The following is a 27,627-nucleotide window of genomic DNA, read 5'->3' on the forward strand; positions in this document are numbered from 1 at the left end:
TATTTCTCCTTTTCCACTCTGTATCTTTACTAACTAGGTAATATTCCTTCATAAAATCATTTATAAAACAGCAAAAGACTTCTTTTGACTTTTCCAGCTAAATTGCTTTCGCTTCATACCTGGAACGGGGCCTGGGGGGGGCCACCTGATCTTCTTCAGGTGACCCTCAAAGATTGTTCCACCTTCTCAGACCTTTAGAAAGGAAACCTGGATATGAACGCACTTGATTTTATTTTAATATTGATAACGTGGGAGAAGGGGAGTAAGACCATATCAAGCTTTTGCAGTTCTCTTCTTTTCAGAGTCTAGAAAACAATTGCTTAGAGCAAACTGTCTCTACGTTCCCTGATTACCCTATTTATCTATTTAAATTACTACCACCTCCTCCATTCTACAAACTAATAGGCAAACAACCAGGGCACCAGAGCCAAGATGCATTCAAATCCTCTTGCCTCATATGTTCTAGAAAGGCCCAGCCTTCTCCTCACCTTGTTCAGAAGTTGGCCATCGAGGTGTGCTTGTTGCGCTGGACTGAAGACCTGAGCTGGGTGTCTGAGTGTCCCTCTTGATACCCCGAGCTCTCTATTAAATTTTGGTACTGGGAAACGCTGACCTTTTTTTTTTTTTTTTTTTTTACAATTATTTAAGACCTTTATTAACAGGTGCTTGCCGTTTGTTGATTTTTTTTGAAAAAATCAAGTTGTAAACTTTTTATTACAAATTAAAAATGAGGTTCTTAAAATTTTCAACTTGACCAGATATGAAACAATTTAAAAACCTTTAAAGGTGTATTGAGAAAAACCAGGTTTCTTTTTTTTAAAAAAATACGTTTCTCATTACCAAAAAGAGACATCTTTAGGTAAAAATAATAAAAGCCCCATGCTGCATAGATAATGCAGATAGTTCTATTTATCTGGTCAGTGGGCAAAAAGCAAGCACTTAAGGCCTTCAGCTCCAATCTTTTGTTAATTTCTTATTGCTGGAATTTCATCTTCATTTCTTTGCTGACTTTTTTTTTTTTTTAAAGATTTTATTTATTTATTTGAGAGAGAGAGAGCACATGAGAGGGGGAGGGTCAGAGGGAGAAGCAGACTCCCCGCCGAGCAGGGAGCCCGATGTGGGACTCGATCCCGGGACTCCAGGATCACGACCTGAGCCGAAGGCAGTCGCTTAACCAACTGAGCCACCCAGGCGCCCTCTTTGCTGACGTTTTTAACTGACATTTTAAAAATGGCCTGTGTTTTGTTTGTTTGCTTGTTTGTTAATTGCAAACAAACAGACAACTCTGGGTGTAGGAGGCTCTTGCTAGATAGTGGTATTAGGGAAAGAGTTACAGATGGGGAGTGGCACCAGGGAGCGTACCAGTCCTTCTTTGGAGACTGGGGAGTGGGCTTTCTGACTCAGAACACTTGAGGTTGAAGGATTAATGGCAACGCTTTTGCATTCAGGGACCCCCATATAGCTGGTGCATCAGTAGCTGGGGCTCTCACATGATTTGAGAAGGAGGCTGGCTTTCTTCCTAAACTCACGATCTCCAAAAAGAAAAAGGGAGGAAGGAAATTGTCAAGGCGCCTCCTTCCAGTGCCTGGGCTCTTGCATGGCCAGGTCTGACCTCAGCCTCCTTGTGCAATTCATGCACCGCCCCCCCCACCCCGGGCCCCACTTGCTCACTCTGGGCCAAAGTGACCTGTTGCACACCATTTTCATTCCCACTTCCATATCATTTTAAGAACATATTCCTGAACATTCTACTTAGTTCTTCCCCTGTGAAGCCAAGCTCTTTCCCAAACTCAGCTCTCCCAGAAAACCACCATCTTCGATCTAGGGGTGGTGAGCTGCTCTAGCTTCTAGAAGCAAGTCCATCCCACTCTCCATAGCTCCCGGCAATTCTGCTTTTTCTTAGCAAATTATGTAGGTAGGCCTTGGCTAAAATGGGTTAATATGTATGCTTAGGTGCTTAATTTGTTTTTGTTTTCCTTTCAAGTCTCCAAATAATATGTAAACCATTTTCTAAAGCAAGGACGTTTAAAACAGGACAGAGATATTCATCTCACATCTATAGAGAGAGTGTGATTCACCCCACCCCAGAGCAGGGACTGACCTGACTGTGGTCCACATCCTTGGGTGCCCTCTGGATGTTTCCAAATAATATTAAATGCAATTGTTCTGCTGTCCAACCTTCAGTAATCAGGAGCGTTTGGAGTAGTGCAATTCGAACTTTCTGTACCCACTAGAGTGTCTGTTAGCACTTAAAAAAATAATTTGCTATAATAATCTCCGTTACTAGAAAAGAATCTTCACAGATCTTGATGGTAAATAATATGAGGCACTCAAAACTTCATAAAGTTTTCACGGTTTAAGTTTTTTGAATATTTTTAAAATATTTTTAATATTTAAAAAAAATATATTTTTTAAAGCCCCAAGAAATAGCTTTGAGAGTGAGTGGGAGGGAGAGGAAGAGAGGAGAGAATATAGTATTTATTTATAATCAGGAAGAGTAGAGTTACAAGCATAAGCTCAGGAGTAAGAGGATATTGCTTTAGGCTAGTTATTTCATATCTCTAGGGCTCCAATGTTTGTTGTGAGAATTAAGTGAGATACTATGAAATAATATTTATTGAATGTATCTGATGCCCCAGACATTGTTCTAAACATTTTCACATGATAACTCTTTTTAATTTTCATGACAAACCAATGAAGTGTGTATTGTGACACTTGGCCTTTCGTTGTGTATAAATCACACTCGTGTACTGTTTAGCATAGCATCACAGGAATACTAAATGCTAGTTATTTGTACATGAATTTTTTTTTTAACAAAACATAGATAGTGGGGCGCCTGGGTGGCTCAGTCAGTTAAGCATCTGCCTTTGGCTCAGGTCATGATCCCAGGGTCTTGGGATCGAGTCCCGTGTCAGGCTCCCTGCTCAGCGGGGAGTCTGCTTCTCCCTCTCCCTCTGCCCCTGCTTGTGCTCTCTCTGTCACTCGCTCACTCTCTCTCAAATAAATAAATAAAATATTAAAAAAAAATCATTAAAAAAATGTAGACAGATAGCTAGCAATAGAAAGTTTTATAACATACTTTTCATTTTATGTTTAAACACTTTCCCTGAATGATATTTTTATTTAAATATAAATTTACTAGTTCATGTCTTTAAATACAAATCAAAGGACATTATTCATACTCTTTCTTCCAAGGATAACATTCAAATTCTTACATTAGTAAAGACTAGGACTAGCTTTTTGTATATGAGCAGTTGTTCAAAATCAGTGTACAGTTTTTGTAGACATACATCACGACCTTATCAACTCTTCCCAAGTGGTTGGCTGGTTAACATGGAGAGATTTAACTTGTTGCAAAGACTCATTGCTTTTGCCCTTGCCTAGCTTCTCCTCACATGAGCCTAGAGCATGCACAGTTGGTTTCTTTATCAGAAACTTCCTAAACAGGTGGAATGTGGCTTTCCAGTTAATCTAACATGTAGTGGCAATTTCTGCATCGATGTGCACTTCTTTTCTTTAACGAATGACACATGGCAGCAAACATTTTTTCTTGGCTTTCCATAAGATAAAATTTAGTTCTTTAATCAGAAAAGAATGTCCGTGTTTGCACATTGGTTTTTTTTGTTTTGTTTTGTTTTTTCTCATCAGAAGCTGGGGTTGAGGATAATTATAACTGCAGCCCTAAGGACACTGTAAAGAACACCTAACAATTTTAGTCTCAGACATTTTCCCAAGGGGCCATCCTATCAGTTTCATTGTAGTGATATCCGTACAATTCTTCTGGCTCATGGTCTGGAAAAACTTCCAGTCAAAACTTTAAGAACTACTAATTTCTACTAATTTTTATGGGATGCTTAGCATGATGTTTTGATCTCTTTAGCAAAAGAAATATTTATGAACAGTGTTTTTTTTTATCATTGTGTCCCCTGGCAGGTACTTTAAGTAAAATTTATTTTAGGACTTTAGAGAGAAACTTAAATTTTTCTAATTTATTGCCAGTGTCTTTCCAGAACGGTGTCCAGAAGATGCTGTTCTCATATCCTGAGATGTCTTTCCCTGCAGTCTGGTTAAAGTTGCAGGTTGGGACAGACAAACAAAACTTGGAGATTGGATAGTCCTGGTAAAGGAAGCAAGTACTAGGAATGTAGTAAATTTGTTGGTTTAGTAAATTCAGATTTTGTTGGTTTAGTAAATTCAGTTGTTGGTTTAGTAAATTCAGATTTTCAGAGAGTTTTTTGTTATACTTCAAAAGGCCTACTTCACTTTGAAATTAAAATACTTTCTACTATTTTTTTTTAACTTTAAATATTGGACCCTCTAATGATTTGTTTTTGACTAAGGTGTGAGGAAGGGATCTAACATTTTTCCCAAACGGCCCCTTTATCACGTATTCAGTTTCCCATGTGTAGTGGCATCGGTTTCTGGTCCTTCTCTTTGGTTCAGTTCATTGAGGCTCAAATTCATTGAGCCTGTGGTGGCTACACTGGACGCCTCATTTCCTAGCCCTGGTGCCCTGGTGCCCTGGCCACAACCTTTCTTGTTCCCTGGAACCCTGTATTAGACCAATGCGAACAGGTTAAACAGAGGGGCAGGACATATTTGGGCCATTGTTCTTCACTCACAAGCTCAGGCCTGAGAAAATGGCATGGTTGAGGGAAATAGGTAGAGAAAGCCCTTCTTGGATCTGCCTCTAGCCGAGTCATCAGCTCATCCGGTCCCTGCGTGCTACTGTTGATCCAAGGGTAAGGCCCCTATTGGTTTACAACTGTGCTTGTCCCCTGGGGCCTGTTTGCAGCTGATTTGAGCACAGCTCCCCCTTGGAGATCACAGCAAGCCTGGTGTTGAAACAACTCTAGTAGTATACAAAGTACATCAGCACACTGGTCATCACATCAGCTCATTGGGCATGTCTGCAGTCTGAGAAATGTCCCAGGAAAACTGTAAGCTCTTGCAATGAAACCAAATAGTTTTTCTTTCTTTCTTTCTTTTTTTTCTTCACTGTCTATGAGTTTGTGGTGGCTGGTAATACGTGGTAGGGAACATCTGTAATTTATGAGAGAGTGTACATTTAGAGGAATGTATTTGGTTTGTGGTGAGGAAACTTCCTTTTTCAAAGTTATAACGGGCTATTCTTTAATATAATTCTCAGAACTATGTTGGGGTTTTTTTTTTTTTTTTGATGTTTATTGTTGTTCCTGGAAAAGTTGCTAAACATATTTCTCAAACAATGTATTTGTCTCTGTCAAAGTTTTAGTGCCAAATCCCAAACCTTTCTTCCCTTTTAATTACTGAATCATGACAGTTTTAAATTACATGATACATATCGTAGAAGCCATTTCCAGTGAACTCACAACTGTAAGTATAGATTGGTAGCATAAAGGTAAACAGTTTCTGATCTTTGACATTTGGGAACACTGGATAAGGCTTTAAAATTGTCACATGGTTAAAAATGTTTTCTTGTTTCTTTCTGCCAGAGGAAAGAGAGATTACATGAAATCAGAACAATTCCTATATTCTAATGACTTCTGCATTCATGCCTATTCATGAGATGTTTATAATAGAGTTAATTATAGCTTCAATTATTTATGTGTATTATGATGTAAGCATTTGATTAATAATGAAAATAAATTGCTATTATGCTTACGTAGCTTTAAAGTGCTGGAGAGTTTTGTTAGATCATTTTGGTCAATCATTTTCAGACATTGAACCATGAACACTGAATAGGAGATTAACTTTCCAGTTAGTTGAAGTGGTTGAACTAACCGCTCCTTCACCATTCTCTGGTATTATTTCGGATATGATTAAAATTAGTCCTAGAGCCCAGATGCAAAGTTGGAAAATGTTCAATAAAAGTACGGATGATTTTTTGGTATATACATACATATATACATACATATATATGTATACACACACACTTCTTTAAAATTGAGAAAACAATTTTCACTTTACGTAAAATAGGCAAGGGTCTTGCATCCTCTTGAATGACTGTCATCCTCAGAAAAGTGGCATTAAAACATTGTCAGAGAATCCTCTTTTAATTTTCTTTTTAAATGGAAATGGAGTTCAGTATTTGAATTATCTCCAGGCCAATGGTAAGTCCCCAATCCGTAAATGGTATCCAGGTGTTCTCAATAGCACTTACACATTGATCCAAATTCCCTGGATTCCATAAGGGAAGCAGTGACTTTTGAGCAATAACTCTTCCCCTAAAGCCGTTTGAAATATATGACACTTAAAGAAAAATGGTATAAAAATGTCAGTACAGAACAGACATGTTATAAAGACTGCGTTTCTGGATATAAGACAACTGAATTATTAGTCTTATAAAAGGAATGAAACAACAGTCAAGATTATGGTTTATGTTTTTTCTAGTTGAGGCAGACCAATATATTTCCCAGACAAACCTGCTGAGGTACGAGAGGCGGGCAGCAAGAGGGGGATTGCTGCAGAATGTGGCCAAACGCAAGCCATGTGTGCTGTTGATCTTTTCACGAGGGATTTGAAGTCCTTTTTGTTTTATGGATGATAACATTTTTTCATTGTAACATTTTAAGAGATAGAAAGAAAGAAGGGATTTCTACAATTTGGAGGGCGTCAACGTAGTGGGCATTCTGGTGTTTTTATTTGAATCCTGAATGACTTGGTCAGTGAGAGCATGTGTTTCAGCGTTAGGCAAAACACCTGAACAAAACTGTTATCACGAAGCCAAACAGTGGTTGGGTTGATAGTGTAGACGATATCTCTTCATCCAAGAAATGTCAAAGGCATCCTCTGAAAGTAAGCATCCATTTTATTGTTTTGAATTTCAAAGAATTTTTAGACCTATATAAGTCTTGAATGATTTCTAACTATATTCTTCACTAAGCTCAGATATTGATCCTACGTAATTGATAGGAAAGTAGTACCCACTTAAAAAACTTTATTTTAGGGGCTCCTGGGGGGCTCAGTTGGTTAAGCCTCTGGCTTCGGCTCAGGTCATGATCCCAGGGTCCTGTCTCGGATGGAGCCCCGAGTTGGGGGGTCCACCCTCAGCAGGGAGTCTGCTCCTCCCGCTGCCTCTGCCCCTCCCCCCTTGTGCGCACTCACTCTCTCTCTCTCTCTCTCTCTCTCTCTCTGTCTCAAATAACTAATTAAAATATCTTAAATTTTTTTTTAAATTTATTTTAGAGCTTCTACATGACAGGCCTTTTTCTAAGAACTCAGCAAATATTAACTCATTTAAGCCATGTAGCACCTTTGTGAGGTATATTACGAATATTCTGAGGAAGTCATGTCATGTCAAGCCATGTGAAAATTATACTCATAGTATCAGAAGAAACTGAGGAACAGAGATGCCAAGTAACTTGCACAGTGTCTCTCAGCTGGTGAGCAGCAGAACTGGGTTTCAAATCTAGGAGGACTCTGTTACGTATAGTAGAAATATAACAGCATATATGGATATTCAACCCAAATGAGACCATTGCTGGTGGAGCACGTGATAGGTTTCTGGTAAGTGGGAAATTGGGATTTTTGTTTTAAGAAGAGTCAACAAAAATCTATGCTTGAATTCATTCTGAAAACTAAATTTCTGAATTACTAAATATATATATATATCCATCCCATGTCAGGGGTTGGCTATCACTTTAAAATTCAGTAGAGAAGGTAAAGCCTTATTTATTCTTTAAAATAAATAAGCAGGAATAATGTGATATATCTCTACATTACATGAGACATTTGATTTTATTAAAATGATCTATTCCATAGTCTAGAATCTCACCGTATGCTTTGCAAATGCACTAAATATTCGTCAGAAAATGACTCCAGTAAATTGCAAGTCAATATGTGAGGATATGCTGTTGGCATGGTTATAAGTTTAATTGTAAGAAAACATTTATACATATAAAATAATATTGTAATGATACTTTCACGTATTTCCACTACATATTTAAAATATAGCATCCTCTCATCTATACTGAAGTCTGTATTATAAAAGCATCCTGAGATGATTCATCTTGCATTCAGATTTTCACTCCAAATAGTTTTCTTTATAGGTTTAATATTATGTCAGATTACTATCCTCTGGTTTTATTTTTTTCTTCACCTATAAATTCTTAACGAGGTTAATATTCTAAAGGAAAGACAAAATAACAAAACAGATTTTGGCAAACATATGTGCTAGTAATAAAATGGGTATGGGATTGTTCAGATATGCTCCTGATATTGACTCACTAAATAGAGCTGACCAACTTCTCTATTTAATTTTGCAATCCAGGCAGACCTGAAGTTGGTGTATGTAATGTTGGGGTTTAAATATCAATTCAACTTCTTCCATCACCTGTATCATTTTATGGCTTCAATGAGAGATCTCAACATTCAATGTCCAACAGATACTTTTTGAAGCATCTACTGGAGGCCCATATTACTTACAGAAGTTTTGGAAATTCAAAATAGATTTTCCTGATTTGTTTGCTAAGACTGAGGTCGCATAGAGACACCTGTGATTTTTAAGAAAAAGTGGTGCAATTAGTGGTAACTAAAAAGCAGATTGCGTTTGTTTTAAAGATATGTGCTGTCTTTGTATCCCGACTATGCTGCAACCTTTATAACTATTTGAGATATCTGACATAATCTCCAAAGTTTTGTGGATTGTTTGCATCACACTCACTATTTTCTTAAACCTGTCTACTGTTTCCTTACACATCACTTAAAGGAAACTCCATTCTCATCAGACAGTGGGAAATCTGTTTCTTTGTAAAAGGGACTACCCCTGTCTCATTGTCTTCAGTGTCATGCTCCCTACATGAAGGGTTTTTTTGTAGATTATAAATGCCATGTTGATGTCGGATGTTAATGGTATATGACGCCATCAACAACCCTTTTTTCATTCTTGAAGTCGCCTAAAATTATCCTGACCCTGCTGACAATTTTATGCCATAAACCAATAACCAATGTATATATATGTGTGTGTTTGTGTGTGTGTGTGTATATATATATATACTCATCTTAATCTTTGTATAACCAGTTTCTAGTACGGTGCATCTCATATAATAGGCTTCCATAAATATTTGATGATGAGTGATTGATCTTTAAAGCAAAGAATGATTTAGTACCTTTTTCAGGAATAATGTGAAGATTTCCATATTGGTGAAATATTGTAAAATACAACACACAGAATTCCACTGAATCTTTTAGTTTTGTTCTCACAGATATTTCACGGCAAAAACAATTTCAAACTATCAAAATGGAGGTATTAAAGATAAAAAATACTTCTCCTGCTCCAAATGTTAGGTGATGCAAATATAAAATCCAGAAGGTCCACTTGAGCTTCTTGCCAGATACACAGAGGTTTAGAACATACTCAGGTTTTTATATTAATATAAGGTATTAGGATGAAGCGAGAGCATAGGCTTTTGCTCTTTATAGTAGTGCTTTAAAATCTACAGGAGAGTTAAATTAAACTAGTGTTAACATGGTTGGGAGAAATCTCAACTAAAGATTATGTAATTCTGACTTTACTTAATTCATTAAGCTGATGGCTCCTTAAATACTGGATCAAGGAAATAAACTATGGAGAGGATGACATATGTAGGCGTTTCACTTTCTAATGTATAATTTCTAGTATTTGAGTCGTCTTGTGTCGTTCATGAGACACTTTTACAAACATGATGTTCATGCCTGGTAGGGCGACTAACACCTAGCCTGACATTCTGAGTCCAAGTCCAAAGCCCCAGTCAACTCTGAGCTGTTGCTTTATTACATCTGCTTCTTTCTTGCATTAACTCTGACTGTAGATCAACTTTAAAATTGGATAAAAGCTACAATAAATTGTCACAAATCACAAAATTCCAAGCTCTCCTGTATTTAACACAAGGCTTAGGGGAGCGCAGTGGTAGGAAATACACAGGGGGATGGGTTTCCGCAAAGCAACCTCACTTGAAAAGAATCTGGGGATCAATACCAGGCTTATGAAACTGTTCATGTCAAGCATCCCCTGGATGTGTTTTATTGCTTTTATTAGTGTGACTATATAATACAAGAATATATACTTCTTGGCTTTTAATTTTCAAAGCCTGCTTAGTATAGAAACCCCCACCACTCCACTCTGCTCGCTTCTTTGACTACATTCCACAAGAGAGGCTAACTTTCTAAATACTCATATTTCAAACAGATTCACTTTCTTTTGGGAAACTATAAAGCACTCTGTGATCCATAGAAGTGGTTTAACTCAGGAGTTCATAAAGGTATCAGTAGCCAGCAGAAATGTTCTTCTACCTGAGTGTTTGAAAACCATTGTTTGAAATCCTATTGAAATCTTTTTACAAGGGATTTAAAATAATTTATAGATTAGTTTCACCACACTGCTGTTTTCAGTCGGCTGAATAATTGCTTAGCTGTTGGTCTGCTTTGGTTATCTTACTCAGTGAAGGATATTTTCCCCCTAAATCTAGCTTCTAATACTTAATACTTTGTTATATTGTAGATATGATCATTAACACTTGGATTTAATCTCTATTAAAAAGTTGAAAAAGATATTGAAGTGTCAGTTCTTTTCAGCCTAATAGGCTGATAAAAATGTATATTTTCTCTAGTTTATTTAGAAGAACAAGAGATAAAACTTGGGAGTCTTTGTTACCCATTGAAAAGGAGAGCTCATTGATCAGCTACTTAATTGCCTTTGATTCTCTGAGTGACCACATAATTGCCAAGTGAAGCCTGAGTAACATTTGTTAGCAGTTGAGTGATTAATTAACTGTTCTATGGTTCCTAAGTTGAAAGAGGAAACTGACTTATAATATGGATTTAAATACAGTTAAGATAGTTAAAGCTTGTATGTCCTCATATTACCAGTTGGGTTTTTTTTCCATTTTATTCCCTGATCAAGTAATAATTAATAGATAAATTAATTTGCTTATAGCATCACTGAAAATGAGTGCATGGACTAGATTCCAAATTAGCTGAAAAGAGCTTATGACTAATTTTACGTACTTGAACAAATTAAAACATTTTAAAAAATGTTTTCATTTCTTTGAAGTGACTATATTCCATATATTAATGTCTCTATTATGCTTACACATACTTATGTAAACATAAATAGTAGTATGTCACATGATATAAATACAAATTATTTTTAATGGAAGATGCTTAAATGTTTAAGTGATGTCTCTGGGGGCAAGTCTTTGGGCTTTTTGGGCTCCTTTTTGCGCTTAATTCATTCATGATAGCATAAAAAATGAGGACAGTTCCATGAAAGCTCCTTTTTTTGCCTTCTCTTTGAGCAAAGATTTATTAACTTCAAGTCAGAAGACCAGAAACTTTGCTCTCTTATTTGTAAGTTCTGTTTTGAGGGGGGTGAGCTCCCCCACTTCCTGGTGTCTTAGTGCTTCCATCAGTAAAACAGGAAAATATCGACAGTGTTCAGATGATGAGCTTGCATGGAATTGCCTGTGGTGTAGGCTCGGGAGGGTAACTGAAGGTACAGACAGGGAGTGATTGCTAAAGGCAACCCAACAGATTGGTTAGCTCTGCTGCTTCGGGATTATTGCTGCTGAGAATGGCCAAGAACAGACTTTGCTAGTTACCATTCGAACTGTAACCTGTCAGCATATAAAGAGACGTTCATGGGGCTGAAGGAGAAGACTGTAGGAACGCAGGGGGATTTTGAGAACTCTTTGTTAATTGTGGTGAGTATCTGTGGTGGGGGTGACTATCTGTGATTGCAGCCTCTGGGACAATGTTCACTTGACCTTTGTAGACAGGAGGGAATAGAATTCATGTACTCTTAGGAAAATAGCGATTATTTTCTGTAAAGATTTACTTCAGATTTTACCCTGAAGTTACATTGCTGTAATAACAATTAATGGCAGTTCATAATTACACACTATTGAATCCATTTGTCTTCTAAATATCGTTCCAAATTGGGCTGGATTTGTAAAATCCATGAGACACTGTGCGGCAAAAACTCTATTAGACATAATATTCTCTTTTTATTCATAATACAAAGTTGGGAATTCTGAAGAAAATGTTGTCATTAAATTCCTATACTTACTTTTCTGGGTAATTGAATTAACAGCTTATCATCATATCCTGTGATGTTTTGAAATTAGTTTAGATGGTATTTTCTTAGACCCCTTCTTTCTTTAAAATTCTCTGAACTGTCTCTAGGGGTTTTGCTTGCAATACAGTTCTCAGTTTTGTCCTAGTTATTCAATAGTTTTATTTAGTTATTCAATCTAAACTAACTTGTTGTTAAAAGGCTGCATTTAATTATTTTGCACAGTGAGTGCATGGTTGTTTTGTTGCTAGCAGTGAGCAGAAATAAGCAAAAGCTGGAACCTCTTTCCTTCCTCTTCTTTTTTCCCCACGTATACATTTCTCCTCTGGCCTGGCCTATGCCATGGGATAGGGAATTCTTACCAATGAGTAGCCATAAAATATGTCCTGTGCCACGTACAATTTTAAAAACATGACACTGAGGTATGAACGATGACCCAGTTTCTTCCACTGAGGCTTACAGTATTATTTTCCAACAGGAAGATGGTGTTTGTTCCTTCAGAGCCTCAGTAGCTCCCTGTTTGTAAATTATGAACCTTTGCCAATCCTGAGCTTCATTAACACCTAGGTGATTATTTAGTTTTCTGAAATCGCAGCTTGCCCAATGAGACCCTCAGGATTGGAAGTGTTGATCCAGCGTGGGCACCGGGAGAATTGGGTCGTCTTGAAATAAATAATGAATAGCGGGGGTTTTCAAAATCTTCATTCTAATATTTAATTTATAAAAAGCTTCTACACAGGATAAACATTATCACAGTAGCAAGTTTTTGTAACTGTTATTTTTTCCTAAGACTCAGTATTCACGGACCATATGCAGAAGCCATTCAGCCCAGATAATGACAATCACTGTTGGGTACAAACATGGGCATGAGTTGGAATTTCTAAGCAAGGGTGAGATGAACCAACTTCACCCAGAATACACTGAGTGATGTTGTTGGTAGTACAGCGATAGCCCTGTTTTACTTCTAACTTTTTGCTAAGATCTCTCTGGAGTCAAGGGCAAAAGAAGCCCTTGAAATATTTTGGCCTCATTTCATGATAGCCACAGGTACTCTGCCAGCACATATTTTTTTGAGTCCTATAAAAGTCAATTTCTACTAAATCATGACTTAATCCTCTAAGTTAGAAGAGCTCAGTGGTTGTTTTTTTGTCGCCCCCCCCCCCCCCCCCCCCCACCGCCAGAGGCAGGAGAGAGGTAGAATGGAGCACAAGATCCCAGAGTTTTGCTTATCTGATTTGGATGTTTTTTGAGCACTCATTGTGTCTTGCCTCACATGGGAAAATCCGATCGGGACTCATTTTAACTTAAGCGACTGTTGGAAAAACTAAAAGCTCTCTACAATTCATCGTGACCTTGCTGTATTCTGCAGACTTAACTACTATGCATCTAGACTGTGTCATTATTCAAATAGCAACCATGAGTAGGAAATAGAATCCTGGCTATTAAACATCAAACATGATTTCTTTGCATCTGAGCAGCAGAATTATTTTTGCACCAGTTATAAGCCTTGCCTATGAATTATTTAAAAAATAAAATCTTGAGCTCTGAGGCATTTTTGAAAAAGCTTTTATTACCACCATCACATAAACATAGAAAGGAACAGATGTGTACTATCAAAGGTGAAACTCTCTTTCATATTTTAAAAGAAACACGGTGCATTTGCTTCTAAATATATCTCATTTAAATAATAACAGAAAAAAATGATATGTCTGCAGGTGATTAAGGAAGTAAAAATTAAGAAGGAGAATCTGGTGAAAGTAGCAATGAAAAATGTAAATAATTGAAAAGAGTATGAAACTGTGTATGAAAAAAAATTAGCCTGATTTTCCACATACACACAAAAGGCTGGAAAAGAATAAAAATCCCATTATTTTATCATTTTAAGAAAATTCTGTACAAAGGGGAATCCATTGTGTACACAGAAGCCAAATGTGTCCCATTTTTGCTTAGAGGAATGTTATATGTATGAGGTTAAATGGACTGATGACCCAAGTTTCTAAGCCATTCCATTCTACAACTATTATTTAAAGTTAAAATGAATTTTTGAAAGCAACACAACATGTGACTAGCCAATTATTCATATATACTCTTCATGTGTTAGTTTTACATTTTATGCTTTTTTGTGTTTGATAAGGAGTCAGTATAAAAAAAACTTTTTTTCCCCTAGAGAGGGAAGTGAGTGACACCACTCATTCTTAAAATATGCACTCCAACTTCGAACCAGTCTTTACGCATGTGTGAGGAGGAAGCGTGTTGTGTTTTGAAGGAGCCCTCATGTGGAATTTTAAAGCACTCTATTATAATGCCATAAAAAGAGAAATACAGATATTTTTCATCATCTAGTCTAGGTGAAAGGATATAAATACCTGGAGAAATAAGCTAATTTATTTTAAATCACCAAAAAATTCTCTTAAAGAAAACTCTCTGAAACCCCGAGGATGACATGTTATAAATATCTCACTAGGTCCCCCAGGGTTTCTGATGCGCTGCTGCAGCCTGTGGAAATGTGGGCAGGGAGCGGGGGCTGTAGTCCGCGAGGGCCAGGTGGGAAATCACGCTTTTGAAGGAGTACACTTGTAGTGGTGAGTTACCACAGTCAACTTTCACCTCTGCCAAATGCGTGATTGGCTTAAGCTACTTATATTTTCAAATCTGTTAATTATTCACAGTTTTGGCCGAGCTGTTGCTTTACACAGTGTTGGTGGCTGTCGTCCACTTTTTTTTTTTTTTTTTTTTGATGAGTTCCATGAAAGGGAAATTGGAATGATTTTTTTTTTCCTTCTGAAGCTTTTAATGAACCCCCACCCCCCCATAGTTTTTCTGAATTTGAAACAATGGTACAGTTTTGTTATGGAATGGGTGCTAACCTCCCAGCATAATTCTGTGGTTTTAAAATCTTACACCAAAACTGGCTCGGGGAAATAGCTATGTAGGGAGGAATTGATGGGTTCCAAAAGAGAAAAGGGAACAGAAAAAAGGAAGAGTAGATTTTGTGGTTGCAAGACTTAGGGTTTAGGGGACCCCATGGGGTTCAGTGTTGCTGAAAGGGAGGAAGTATCCATTCATAAGTCTTGGTCCCTTTCTACTGTATTTGGTATCATAATTTAAATGAATTCAGGGCTGAATGCCAGCATCAATCAGTTCCACATGTTTGATCAAATTTCCATTCTTGCCCACATAGTCCTTTCAAAAAGCAGACTTTAGTAGAGGGATGAGAGAACTACTTAAGGGATACACATCAATCTACCATTCCTGGCTGGTGGAGGGAAGTCATAAAGTTGACTCTATGCACTCTATAATGAAGAAAATTGCAGGAATGCATTGATCCAAATGAGTGATATCCCCTTTAACACTACAAAATTAATCCAAAAGTACTGTCATTGGTTGAAGCATGTTGGGAATGCCTCTTCTATAGTTTTGTATGGAAAAATAATTTATGAGCTATGTTATATATATCACAGATACGAAAATTAGCTTATTTAGTTTACATTATTTTACAGGGTCATTCAGGTATCCGACAGACTACCCATTTTATTCATGAAGGTTAGCTCTGATTTTTTTTCCTCTACAGTTCATTATGGAAATCCAAACATATAGACAAGTTGAAAGATTTTTAAAACAAAGTTAGATTCTACCCTAATGTTTCGCTACACTCACTCTAATACACAGCTGATTGACTTTTGGTAGTTTTTCCAAATTTAATTCATCCTAAAATAAAGTTTTACCACCAACACACACACATACACACACAGACACAGACACACACATGCAGAGGAAGGTAGGTAATTCCAAAACAGGAGTTTCGAGATAAAGATGGATCGGGCTCCCTGCTCAGCGGAGAGCCGGCTTCTCCCTCTCCCTCTCCCACTCCCCCTGCTTGTGCTCGCTCTCTCTGTCAAATAAATAAATAAAATCTTAAAAAAAAAAAAAGATGGATCCAGTTAAGATATCATCAAAATAACTTCAGTGCTTTAAAAAGGAGTCATTAGGGCGCCTGGGTGGCTCAGTCGTTAGGCATCTGCCTTCGGCTCAGGTCATGATTCCAGGGTCTTGGGATCGAGCCCCGCATCAGGCTCCCTGCTCGGCAGGAAGCCTGCTTCTCCCTCTCCCTCACTGTGTCTCTCTCTGTCAAATAAATAAATAAAATCTTTAAAAAAAATAAAAAGGAGTCATTAATATCTAAGGTTAAGCTCTGGTGTATTTGCTTAAAAAATTAGTCATATTACTTTAGAGTCACACCTCATTTATGGCTTCAGCCATATGATAACTTTACTGTAAGATTAGGTCTGGACATCTACAAAGCACATGGAAGTACTAAAGCTACATAATCAAAACTAGGTATATGGACTTGACAATCAATAAAGATGAATTTATATGTAACTGTTACGTGATACTTTTGACTCCCCATACTTCCTATAGTAATAAAAATGTGGAGAACTCCTATAGAGAGGTATATTGTTTTTAGTTTGGATTAATATTTAAAGGTGGTATCTGACATAAACAGAGAATATTTACCTTAAAACTGGCTCTAAAATTCTTTGATTCAACAAGCTCTGAAATGTCTTTATGACTCTACCATCAAATATTCCTATTTGAAGGATATTAATGTAGGTGTGAATGATAAGAAATGATGTTTGGTTGACCAACTTCTGATCCTTGGCAGGTAATATTGTGGGCTTCTTAACATGTAAAAAACACCCATAAATATAAAATTCCTATAATCCTGGATTTGTTGGGCTCCTAACCCTTTATCGTTCGCCATCAGAATCCTTTAATACTTGGACACGATTTGGATATTATTGGAAATCCCTTTGAAATGTGTTCCCATCTGAAGGACGCATGCTATGTGGAAATGAAAACTAGGGAGAATTTTTCTTTCAGTAGCATCTGATCTGACAATGTGTTAAAGAATTCTATGGGCACATTAATGCAAGCAACATTTACATAAATAGCTCGGAAGGGTAATAAATAAACAGATTAAGAGAAAATTTTAGAATTGTAAACATAGAAGAGACCTCAGAGAGACTATTCAGTTCAATCCCTCATTTTACATGTAAGGTGATGATGGATTACTCAGTAAGGTCAACAGTTAGTGTTGATTTCATTGACTTGCCTAAATTCACTCATGTAATAAAAAGCAGAACCGAGACAAGAACACAAGACTCTTACCTTCCACTCTTGCTTTTTGACAACATGTCAAATATTCCTAAAATAGGGTTTTAAAGAGTCTTTTACAGCTAAAGATACTGGGCCACCGAAATTAGGTAACTTGTTCGAGTCTGCATAGTGAGTAAGTGGCTGAGCTGGCATTTGATCCAGGCCGGCTGGTTGTAGCATCCACGCTTCTGATCACAGAGTAGAATTGCATCCAGTGAGTGAGTGAGTATGTGAGTGAATGAATGAATATGGTAGGGAGGCAAAAGGGAACTGTGACTCACCGGACATAAGAGCTTGATATTAAATAATGAGTATATACCTTCAAGGGGAGAAAGGGTAAAGGGCCCTGGTCAGCTTGGGAACACTGATGTCTCTAAAATAGGGGTGTGGGTTGGGGAGTGGAAAGAAGCACAGCTTGGTTCATATGGTGGGGGCTGAGTGTGCCATATTATGAAATTGGAAATCAACCAGCAGTCAAATAGAGAAAGGGAGAAAAAGTAATGTATACTTAATAGCTACTGGCTGCCAAATTAAAACATTTGTTTTACCCACACATGCTCTGTGTCCCTCTTATGAGGCACTCCCTGCCGATGGCCAAAGGTCTCACTGCCAGCAAGCGGTTAGAGCTCAGGATTGTGACGAGTTTCGTCTCATGCTAGAGCTGGTTCTGACCCTACCTGGTTGCCAGAGGCCAGTGGAAGTTCCAAAGCAGGGATGCGGCCTGATCACATACCTTTGGTTTTGGCCAGTAAAAGAAGAGCCAGGGAGGGCGGACCAGAGAGGGGAGAGGTAGGGATCAGGGAGACCTGCAAGAGCTACCCCAGACCCAGACGCACCAAAAGCTTTTCCTAAGGCAGTGGCAGTGGGGCTCCAAAGACAATTATTATTTGAAACTCTTCCCAAACTACCTTTATACTTTATAGCCAGGGAATTCTTTGTGCTGTGCTAACAGGGCCCTTGTGACTTAGCAGTGGTGGGTAGCTGGGTCTTAGAGCATTTCATTAGTTGGCCAGGGCATGGTGTTGTGATCCCTCCATCAGCAGATTTGGGTCGTGTTGACAGTCGTACACTCAGATGGTTTGTTTATGTAACTAATGATTAGTGCCTCTCACACAGAATATTAGCCCTCCAATTAGTGTTTGTTGAGCTTGACGGAATGCCCATCATTGGCGGCTGGAGGGTACAACTGTATCTAATATGACAGACCTCAAAAACTTCAGTTGCTGCTGATGGTTCAAGATGGCAGAGGACCTCTGAATTCTCTGAAATAGAAGGAAACTGGTGCTTTTGAGAGGCCAGTTGTGACAAAATTATTTTTCCCCTGTAATTTTCTGTCACCTTAAAGAACATCAGAACAATTTTTGGAGTTTTTTGTTTTTTCATCTTTCCTCAATGGGTATAAAACTGTGTGAGTAAATCAGAATAGTGTTAATTTAATAACTCATGTGTTGTTTCTTCTTTGAGAATACAATTTTCTTTTGTATTTGAGCTGTATTCAAATTAGTTTTTGTACTAGTTTTGTATTGAAATGTGTTAAAATTAGTTCTCCTCTGTCCAAAAACAGAAGGTCAATACATAAAGGCTTTATGAGTTATTGCTGAATATTTTTCTGAAGGGAAAAAAAAAAACACTTTTCAGCAATTTACAGAAATGTTTTAGATTCTTTAATTTTTAGCCTAAAGGGAAAATTAGTGGTTTGCCAGAATGAGGTAGTTAGGGTAATGATAAGAGAGAAATGAGGAAAAATGGACAAAGGAAGGACATTATCCTGTTAGAAAGATAATGAGAGGGAATAAGTAATAAAGAAAGGAGGGGAGCATTAATGAAAATAAGCAAGGAAATGCATTGTGCATAGGGAAGTAATGAGGATATAAACAAAAATCCTAAAACCTTTTCTCACTCGGGTGTGTTTATTCTTCACTGTATAGGGAAGTATAGAGGACTGCTGGATAGTAAGCCACTGAAAGCAACTGTGGTAAGAAAAAAGAAAGAAAAAAAGCATAAAAATAGTTCTTTTCGACTATATCAGCAGTCTCTTAGATTCATTAGAAGACAATTTGGAAAATATTTGATAATTGTTGCTTTCAGTCATAACAAGGATGTGAACAATACACTTTCTATTCATATCAAATCCGTTTGATTAAAGTTGGTTGAGTTTGACATTCTTTGCTTAATCAAGCTTGCTCGTACTTTTTAGATATGTCCCACTAATGAATGATTGATGTGAATTGATATAATGTAGGATTACCATGGCACAGTTCTTGAGTGACTTCAGTGTATTTTGGGAATATTGTTTTAATTCTAAAGCATTGAAGGGAGGTCAGAGGTCATTTAGCCCAACTGTCATTTCATAAATGAAGAAAATAAAATCCTAGAGAAGCTAAGTGCCTTTGCCTAAGGCCCAACGCTGGTTAGGAAAAGCCAAAGAATTATTCACATACCCCTAGTCCAGTGAGATTTCATTGCCCCACACTGCTCCAGATCTCAGGGCAATCGTGGAGAAATACATGAAGATTCAGAAAAAAACAAAAACAAAATACCTCTTTCCCTCTTTGTTACCATTTTACCAGGCAACTTGCTATTGGCTTCAAAATGGAGCAAACCCAAGAGAAAATAAGTAAACATTTTTATTTTATTTTTTTTAAAGATTTTATTTATTTATTTGAGAGAGAGAGAGCACGAGAGTGAGGTGAGGGGCAGAGGGAGAAGCAGACTCCCTGCTGAGCAGGGACCCTGATGCGGGACTCGATCCCAGGACTCTGGGATCATGACCTGAGCCAAAGGCAGACACTTAACCGACTGAGTCACCCAGGCGCCCCATAAGTAAACATTTTTAAAAGAACAAATCAAAGATGCCCATGAAGGGAGGGGTGTGCGGTGTGGGAGAATTAGCATGTGTAAGAGCCAAGGGTCCCTGCTAATTAGTGAGTTTGGCCAGATAGCAAATAGCTTCATGTTCCGGGTGCGGGGGGGTTGGAGAAGGTTCTGCAGGTTCTAAGAGGCAGAGACTGAATCTGATGAAACCGGAGGTTTCTTCCGGCTTTAAAATTCTAATGTAATATTATGGGTGCCAATGATAACCTCACGTTTTAAGGACACTGGTGGTTTCTGCCTTATCAAAATGAGGAAAAATAAGTAGTGTTATCTCTCTGCAATAGCTACTGTTGTTGTTGAGAAATGGTACTATTGGCTAAAAATCTCAGATGGAATGTGAGAAAAATGTTGATAGCTCAGCCCTACCAAAACGAGGAGATAGCACATTCAAAGAACAAATTTTTTATTGTAAACCACACAAAAAAACTGACCTTGTTGTCATTCTGGAACTATCATCCACCTTCTGGGTCTTACACAGACATTTATCTCGCTCACAGGGAAGTTTAAAAACTCCCACCCCAGCACACTGCCATGGATTTGTGAAGAGAATTTAAACGGTTGCCTTTCTTTAGAGCAAAATATGTTAACCATTATGCCAGAATGAAACTTAATATTTTAAAGGCTTTTGTTAAAATAAATTGCCTGAATTCACCATTATAGCTTTGATATATGCTTAAAGCAGGTACACATAAAAAAATGCCAGGCAATTCATGTTGGATACCTAATTCAGGATTTAATTAGGGTCACGTTGGTGTAAGCAAATTCTTCCATGGAGAAGTCTTACATCGCAGAATCATAGATCAATGGGTGCTCTCTAAACCCCACTGGGAGCCCTCATATTTCATGATTGTCCTGTGTCACATTACTATGTCAGATCCTTTTTCAACATTAAGACAGAATAGATGAACATACAAATTTGACGTGTCTTTGGAATCTTAAGAAAGGAAAAGTAGCACATAGGATAATAAAGAAGAAAATAATTCAATGGGAACTTTTTAACAGAGAGCATGAAGAAATGTTTAGAGCCAAAGAAGGGGGAGAAGCAACTTTATTTTCATTGTTTTAAACACAGAATTATGCGTCCAATAACACAAACTGTAACAATTTGTAGGAAGGAAGTGCAAGTCAGTAGATGGTCAATCTGAGTCTATGTTGAACTTTACCGAGACCTTAATAAAGGACAGAAGGGGCGTCTGGGTGGCTCAGTTGGTTAAGCATGGGTCTTTGGCTCAGGTCATGATCCCAGAGTCCTGGGATCGAGTCCCACATTGGGCTCTCTGCTCAATGGGGAGTCTGCTTCTCCCTCTGCCTCTGCCGCTCCCCCTGCTTGTGCGTGAGCTCTCTCTCTCTCTCTGTCAAATAAATAACATCTTAAAAAAAAAAAATTTAAAAAGGACAGAAGCTGGAAAGGAGGCACTTTGTTGAAACAAAATTAAAAATAAAGTGAGAAGGAGTGCCTGGGTGGCTCATTCGGTTAAGCATCTGCCTTCAGCTCAGGTCATGATCCCAGGGTCCTGGGATCGAGCCCCGCATAGGGCTCCTGGCTCAGCAGTGGAGCTGGCTGCTCCCTCCCCCTCTTCCTCTGCCTGCCACTCCCCCTGCTTGTGTTCTCTCTCTCTCTTTCTCTGTCAAATAAATCAATAAAATCTTAAAAAAAAAATCAAGTGAGAAATACTATACATTCATGAAAAGTAGAAAAAGGAACACGTGAACATCCAATAATGTGTGAAAACGCATGTAGTGATACAATCGGAGAGGGCCGAGATGTGGGCATATTGTTTGTATGAAAACGTTGCAGCTTCTGGTAGTAGGTTATCTATAATAAGTGATCATGGAGTCACACGGGAGGATGGTTCCGATAGGTGGGAAATGACTCAAAAAGCCTGCCCAGCTCTTGATATAGATCCTTGGCTATGTAAGGGATTGCCAGATATTATTTTAGTGGGATCATTGTTTTTGAGGAAGAGGAGAAACACACAAAGACTCAGAAAGGACACCACGCAAAGGGTCTACATGTTTTAAAGGATAGAAAGATGGTCCAGACAAAAAATAAAGCAGTCTGTTTAACTTGGACCTTATCAGGATAAATAACATTAAACATCTTCAGAGTAACACACACACATGTACACACACACCAAATTTATGAAGAATAATTTATACCAATCTTAATAGCAGTAATGAATAAAGCAATTTCATCCTCTAAATAGGGATAAATATTATAAATACTGATAGCCAGCATAGAAAAGAAGGGTAAATTACCTAATACATCTGAGTGTAACTTCATTTCATTGATCGATGTATAATAGTTTCATTCATAATTTAGGAAAGAGCCTCACTACTACACATAGATGAACTGCTGGGTGGAGGATCTGGATAGAAGGTGTTTGAAGGATTTCCAAAATTTATACTCTCCACGGAGACCAATGTGGCCCTGAAATTATTAAAAATTCAAATGGCAATTTTCTGTAAGATGCAGGATGAGGCAGGTAGAGATAACAAAGTATCCCAGGGCTGAGCAGGTTAAGAGCCTAACTCTGAGCTTCTCTCTCTGCTCCTTGAAGTGCAAACTCAGTCCACATGGGGCAAACGATGTAGTTTCCAAGAGGGATCAGCTGTTTCTGGACTCGATCCCTTTAGATTCTGTGTTCCCTTCCCACACCACATCCCTTTCCTCCGATTGCCTTATCCACACTTAAAAATTCAAAGACCACCTCCTTCTGGAAGCTTTCCTAAAACCCTTCTCCCACCACCCAAGTTTGACTTCAATTCCTTTTGCTGAGTTTCTAGAATATTCTGACCATGACTGCCGTGGGCACAATATCATGTGATGGTTTGGGGCAGAGACTAGCACTGGTGCCTGGGCTGAGAGACTAGTTGGACCAAGGGGAGTTGTGTTACTCAGTGTTCATCTCTCTGGGCCATTTCTTGTGGATAAAAGTAATGGGCTCCTGGGGTTGTTACGATGCTAAAGTGAGTTCACATTTGTAAAGCCACAAAAACAGTGTTGCCTGCTGGTGCACAGCAAAGCCTGTAAGTGTGGGCTCTCATCAGCATCCTTGCTCGCATCGTTATTTTTTTGTCATCATTATTGTGATGATGATTTGGGCTCACACCATGCTATATGTGGCTGATCTCAGAAAAGAGGTCTCCTGTCACGCCATGTTAGATTTTATATCCTCAGGATCGAGCACCCTTGGCACACAATGTTCTTCATTAAATGTTTTGTAGAGTAGGTGAATAAATGATGGAAGAGAGTGGCCATTTATCGGCTCTTGAGAGATTATATGTCAGCAATGGAATTTGTTTGTTTTTCTTCAGCAAATATAATGTAGGAATGGAAGCTAGACGTAGTCTGGGAATTACTGGTTTACCGGAGTCATTGTAACTGTTACGAAGTGATTGGTTCTAATTTTCGACAATGTACACACTTATGTTGCTTAGCAATTGGATCCATTGTTTTATTAAATTAAGTATATGGGCTCATATTTTTATGGACAGAACTAACCTATTAGTACTACAGAGGAGAACAAGATATGGGTTCAGGCAGCAACAGGTAGAGAATGTGTAATCAATGGTCAGAAGTGTGAACCAGAGGACACACACAGAAAACGTCCACAGTGGCCACCTGTCCAGGAGGTCCAGGGTGGGAGGAATGTGTTTTTTACTGTGTTTTCTTTTACTATTATCTGACAGGTTTCACATACTCATTTATTACTTTTTCAGTTAAAATCCAGTTAGGCAGGTAATTATTTAGTACTAGAGTAGGCCAGTAAAAGAATACTGTAGGGTCCATGAAAATGATATTGAGGACAAGCTTGTGTGATGGGAGCGTACTGTTAGTAGCGAGGGCATGCTGTCCTTTCCCTCTGTCTGCTGAAATTCTTTCCCATTGTCCCTCCTCCCAGTCCCCACTTACCTTCCTCCCTACCCTCTTCTCTACTACTTACTGATTGTGAGACTTGGAGCTGGTTCTTCACCTCTGTGCATCTACCTGTGCCCATCTACAAAATGGGGATAATAACCATTCCTACCTCCTAGAGTTGCGCAGATAAAGCGAGTTCATATTTGGAAGCCCGTGGGGCAGTGTTTGGCACTAATCAGCGCCAAATATGGATTTGTTGTCATAACTCTTACCAGCTTTTCTTTCTCTAGTTTGCAGTTTCCCTCTCTGGCTCTAAAAATCCAGATGCAAAATGTGATGATGGTGGATTGCTGGAGTGGAGGTGGGCCGCTGGTTAGAAATCCATCTTTAGATTTGCTCAGGTCGGGGGTGCAAGGGGCCTCTTCAGTTGGGCTTCCCTACTTTCTGCACTCAACAGTGGGCCCATCTTCTTAGATGATAGCGTCACAACCAACCAATAGAACCAAGCCATTCTGTTTTCATTTTTATGGGGGCAGGAGGCTGTGTAAAGCGTCGGTTTCATGTTGAATACATGTCAAGCATTATTTGTTGCTTGCGGTGGGGGTTGAGTGTGGGGGCTGGGGCAGGGCACACAGGTGGGGCTGTGCGCACCTGTTGTGTGGAGTGTAGACCCATCACCACGTCGCCTGGCCCCGTCAGAGTCTGCATCTTGGCAGCACTTTGTGTAGTAATTATAGTAGAGATTACTTTAAAATAAGACTGGCATAGATTTCAATCTTATCTGGTAACAGTTAACTTATTAATGATCGTTTTGGCCTGTTGGCAGCCGTTCTGTCTTTAAACTGGAGACAGATACAATCTCTCGAGCTGCGAGGGTTAAGTAATTGGATGGGAGACCGTGAAGAACTCTTGGGCATTGTGGGAAGTGTTTTCAAGAACTCGGCCTCTGTCCGTCAGACTGGAACAGCAGTTCTGACAGCCGGCAGTAAGGTCCCTTTGTATCTGGGACACGTGCAAATCAACATCTTGGCTACTCGAGATTTTTATTTGGCTACATTTTCTTTCAGTCTGCTTCCCTGCGGAGTCCAGGGATTTTCAGGCTGAAAGGGCACAGCCACTAAGAGATGACTCTGGAAATAATTTGAGGTGGCCTAACCAACTGCCATCCTTGAGGTCATTCCACCCTGTTCTCCTTGCTCCCAGAAGATATATTCTCTGGACCAAATCTACAGTAGATTCTCCTTCTAACTCAGGGCTCAGCAAACTTGTATGTTCATGTCTGGGATAAATTCCAATAGATCCCTTCTTTCTTGCAGGAGTGGCGACTGGGCATAGTTTCTTTTTTAAATTGTGGTAAAATACACATAACATAAAATTTACCATTTGGACCATTTTTAAGTGTATGGTTCAGTGGTATTAAGTACATTCACATTGCTGTGCAACCAGCACCACCATCCTTCTTGAGAACATCTTCATCATCCCAAACCGAAACTCTGTCCCCATTAAAAAACGACTCCCCAGGGATGCCTGGGTAGCTCAGTCGTTAAGCGTCTGCCTTCAGCTCAGGTCATGATCCCAGAGTCCTGGGATCGAGCCCCACATCGAGCTCCCTGCTCAGCAGGAAGCCTGCTTCTCCCTCTCCCACTCCCCCTGCTTGTGTTCCCTCTCTCGCTGCGTCTCTCTCTGTTAAATAAATAAATAAAATCTTTAAAAAAAAATGACTCCCCATTCTCCCTTCTACCAGCCCCTTGTAACCACTATGGAGAGTTCTTTTTTAGCAAGTTTTGTTTGTTTGTTTGTTTTACTAGATGTGATCTCTGCACTCAAGAACCTCATAGGAAGCGAGTCCAGCAATTTGGGGGCCATGGTCCACAACCTCTATAGACTCACAGTGGGACATGCCCAGCACACAGAGAGAAAGGGCCTCACTGTCCTTTGTGATCAGGGCACGCGTCTTGGAACAGACATCCAAACTGAATCTTAACTTCTCTTAGCCTTGGTTTCTTATAGAAAATTGGAATTCCATTTACCTTATAGGGTTTAGGGAGGATTTTAAAAGGAAATAATGTCATTTAAGCACCTAGCAGAGTGCCTGGCACTGACTAAGCAATTGTAAGTGTTAGCTTTTGTTATAACTGAGGAAGGTGTAGAAATTAGCTAAAGGGAGAAACATTGAGAAGAGCTATGTATACAGAGCCCATGGCATGGGCAAAGGCTCAGAGGCATCACACTGCAAGTGCTGAAAAGAGTATTTGTAGAGTTACTAATAATAGACGATTTACATATTATTTTGATGATTTGATTTTACTGTGTTACAGCTCCTCTTATAAAATTAAAGCGACCGTACCCCCCAAAATTAAATTAAATTAAAGCAACCCTAAGAGAATTCTAGATCTTTCCCTTAAACTGTGCCTTCCCCAATACCTCGGAAAGAGATGTTGAATCGCTTAAGGCAACATCCTTGAAGTCATCTCTGATCCCACACTTTCTCCCCTTCATCCCTATCTTCATCTCTTTCCTGCCCCCTCTGAGAACCCCCCTCTAGCCATCCCATGAAAGCAGCCCACCTGGATTGCTGCAGAAACTTCCTAACTGGTCCCTTTGCTTTTCCATGGACTCCTCTCCATCCCTTGTCCACCTAGAAGACGAGAGAGAAAACACAAATCAGAGTGTGTCACTGTTTTGCATACAACCTTCCAGTTCCTTCCCACTACACTCAGCAAGGAAAATCCAATTTCATCTCATGAAATGCAAGGCCATGCATTTTCCTGCCCTTGTTCATCTCTCCAACCTCATTTTGTATTTTTCTCTGGTGTCTTTATTTATTTTTAATGTTCCTCACACCAGTCAAGCATATTCCAACCTCACAGTTGCCACCATCCTGCTCTCTCAGGCTGGCACGGTCTTCCTTGAAGCTGGCTCATTGTCATTCAGTTCTTCACCTAAATGTCACCTCCTCAGAGAGTGACCTTTCTTGACCATCCAATCTAAAATATCCCCACACTTGAGTCTCTATCCTTAACACCTAGCTTGGCATTCTTCATAGATTCGTATGCTTGGAAGTTATCCCATCGGATTGTTTATCTTTTGAAATGTCTCTCTCTCTCTCCCCCCCACCCCAGATCTCAAACTCCTTGAGAACAGGGACATGCCTTATCTTTTTGTTCACTAATTTATACCCAGTGATTAAACAGTGCTTGGAACATTGTATGTGCTCAGCAGGTATTTGCCAAATAAGCACATGAATCTTATTCAAATCAATAAACAGTTGACTTGTGCCCAGTGCAGGTAAAGCATGGCACTGCCATGGGCACCGGGGTGAGAGATGTCTAGATCTTGTCCTAGAAGTTTTTAAACTCAACAGAGTAACAAAAAATAAGCTATTTCCGTGTGCTGTTAAACTAATGAAATATCAAAACTTTCTCGCTATTTTCCATAATGCCTCAAGCTAATCGCCTTTCTCCTGTCTAGTTAATCTCTCCCTCTCTCTCTTTCTCTCTCAGCCATGGCCTCTCTTGTTCTTCCTCTCCTGTCTAACTGGAATGTATTTCCCACTCTTGGTTGGCACATAAGCCTACAGGAATTGCCTGTACTTCTTTGTAACCCCAATAATTTCTTCTTTGCCTCTGGTAAGCACATCTTAGGCATTCAGCTGATACTTTTATTGATTGATAATTTGAATGTGGTATTTCATATCAGATGT

At 38.9% G+C, this 27,627-nt stretch overlaps 1 protein-coding gene across 5 annotated transcripts in view; it reads left to right on the top strand.

Moving 5' to 3' along the window:
- TOX (thymocyte selection associated high mobility group box) overlaps positions 1–27,627 on the top strand; it is a 296,409-nt gene that overhangs the window by 55,475 nt on the left and 213,307 nt on the right. Inside the window, exon 1 of one of the 5 annotated variants that reach the window (XM_036071357.2) lies at positions 11,407–11,660. The exons of the other annotated variants lie outside the window; for them this stretch is intronic. Coding sequence (XP_035927250.1) covers positions 11,598–11,660 — 63 coding nt within the window. The 5' untranslated portion in view covers positions 11,407–11,597. Of the gene's footprint in view, positions 1–11,406; positions 11,661–27,627 lie in introns of those variants that run through there. 5 annotated transcript variants of the gene reach the window in all.

This window comes from Halichoerus grypus, chromosome 5 (genome assembly GCF_964656455.1).
Source record: "Halichoerus grypus chromosome 5, mHalGry1.hap1.1, whole genome shotgun sequence".
Classification (NCBI taxonomy): domain Eukaryota; kingdom Metazoa; phylum Chordata; class Mammalia; order Carnivora; family Phocidae; genus Halichoerus; species Halichoerus grypus.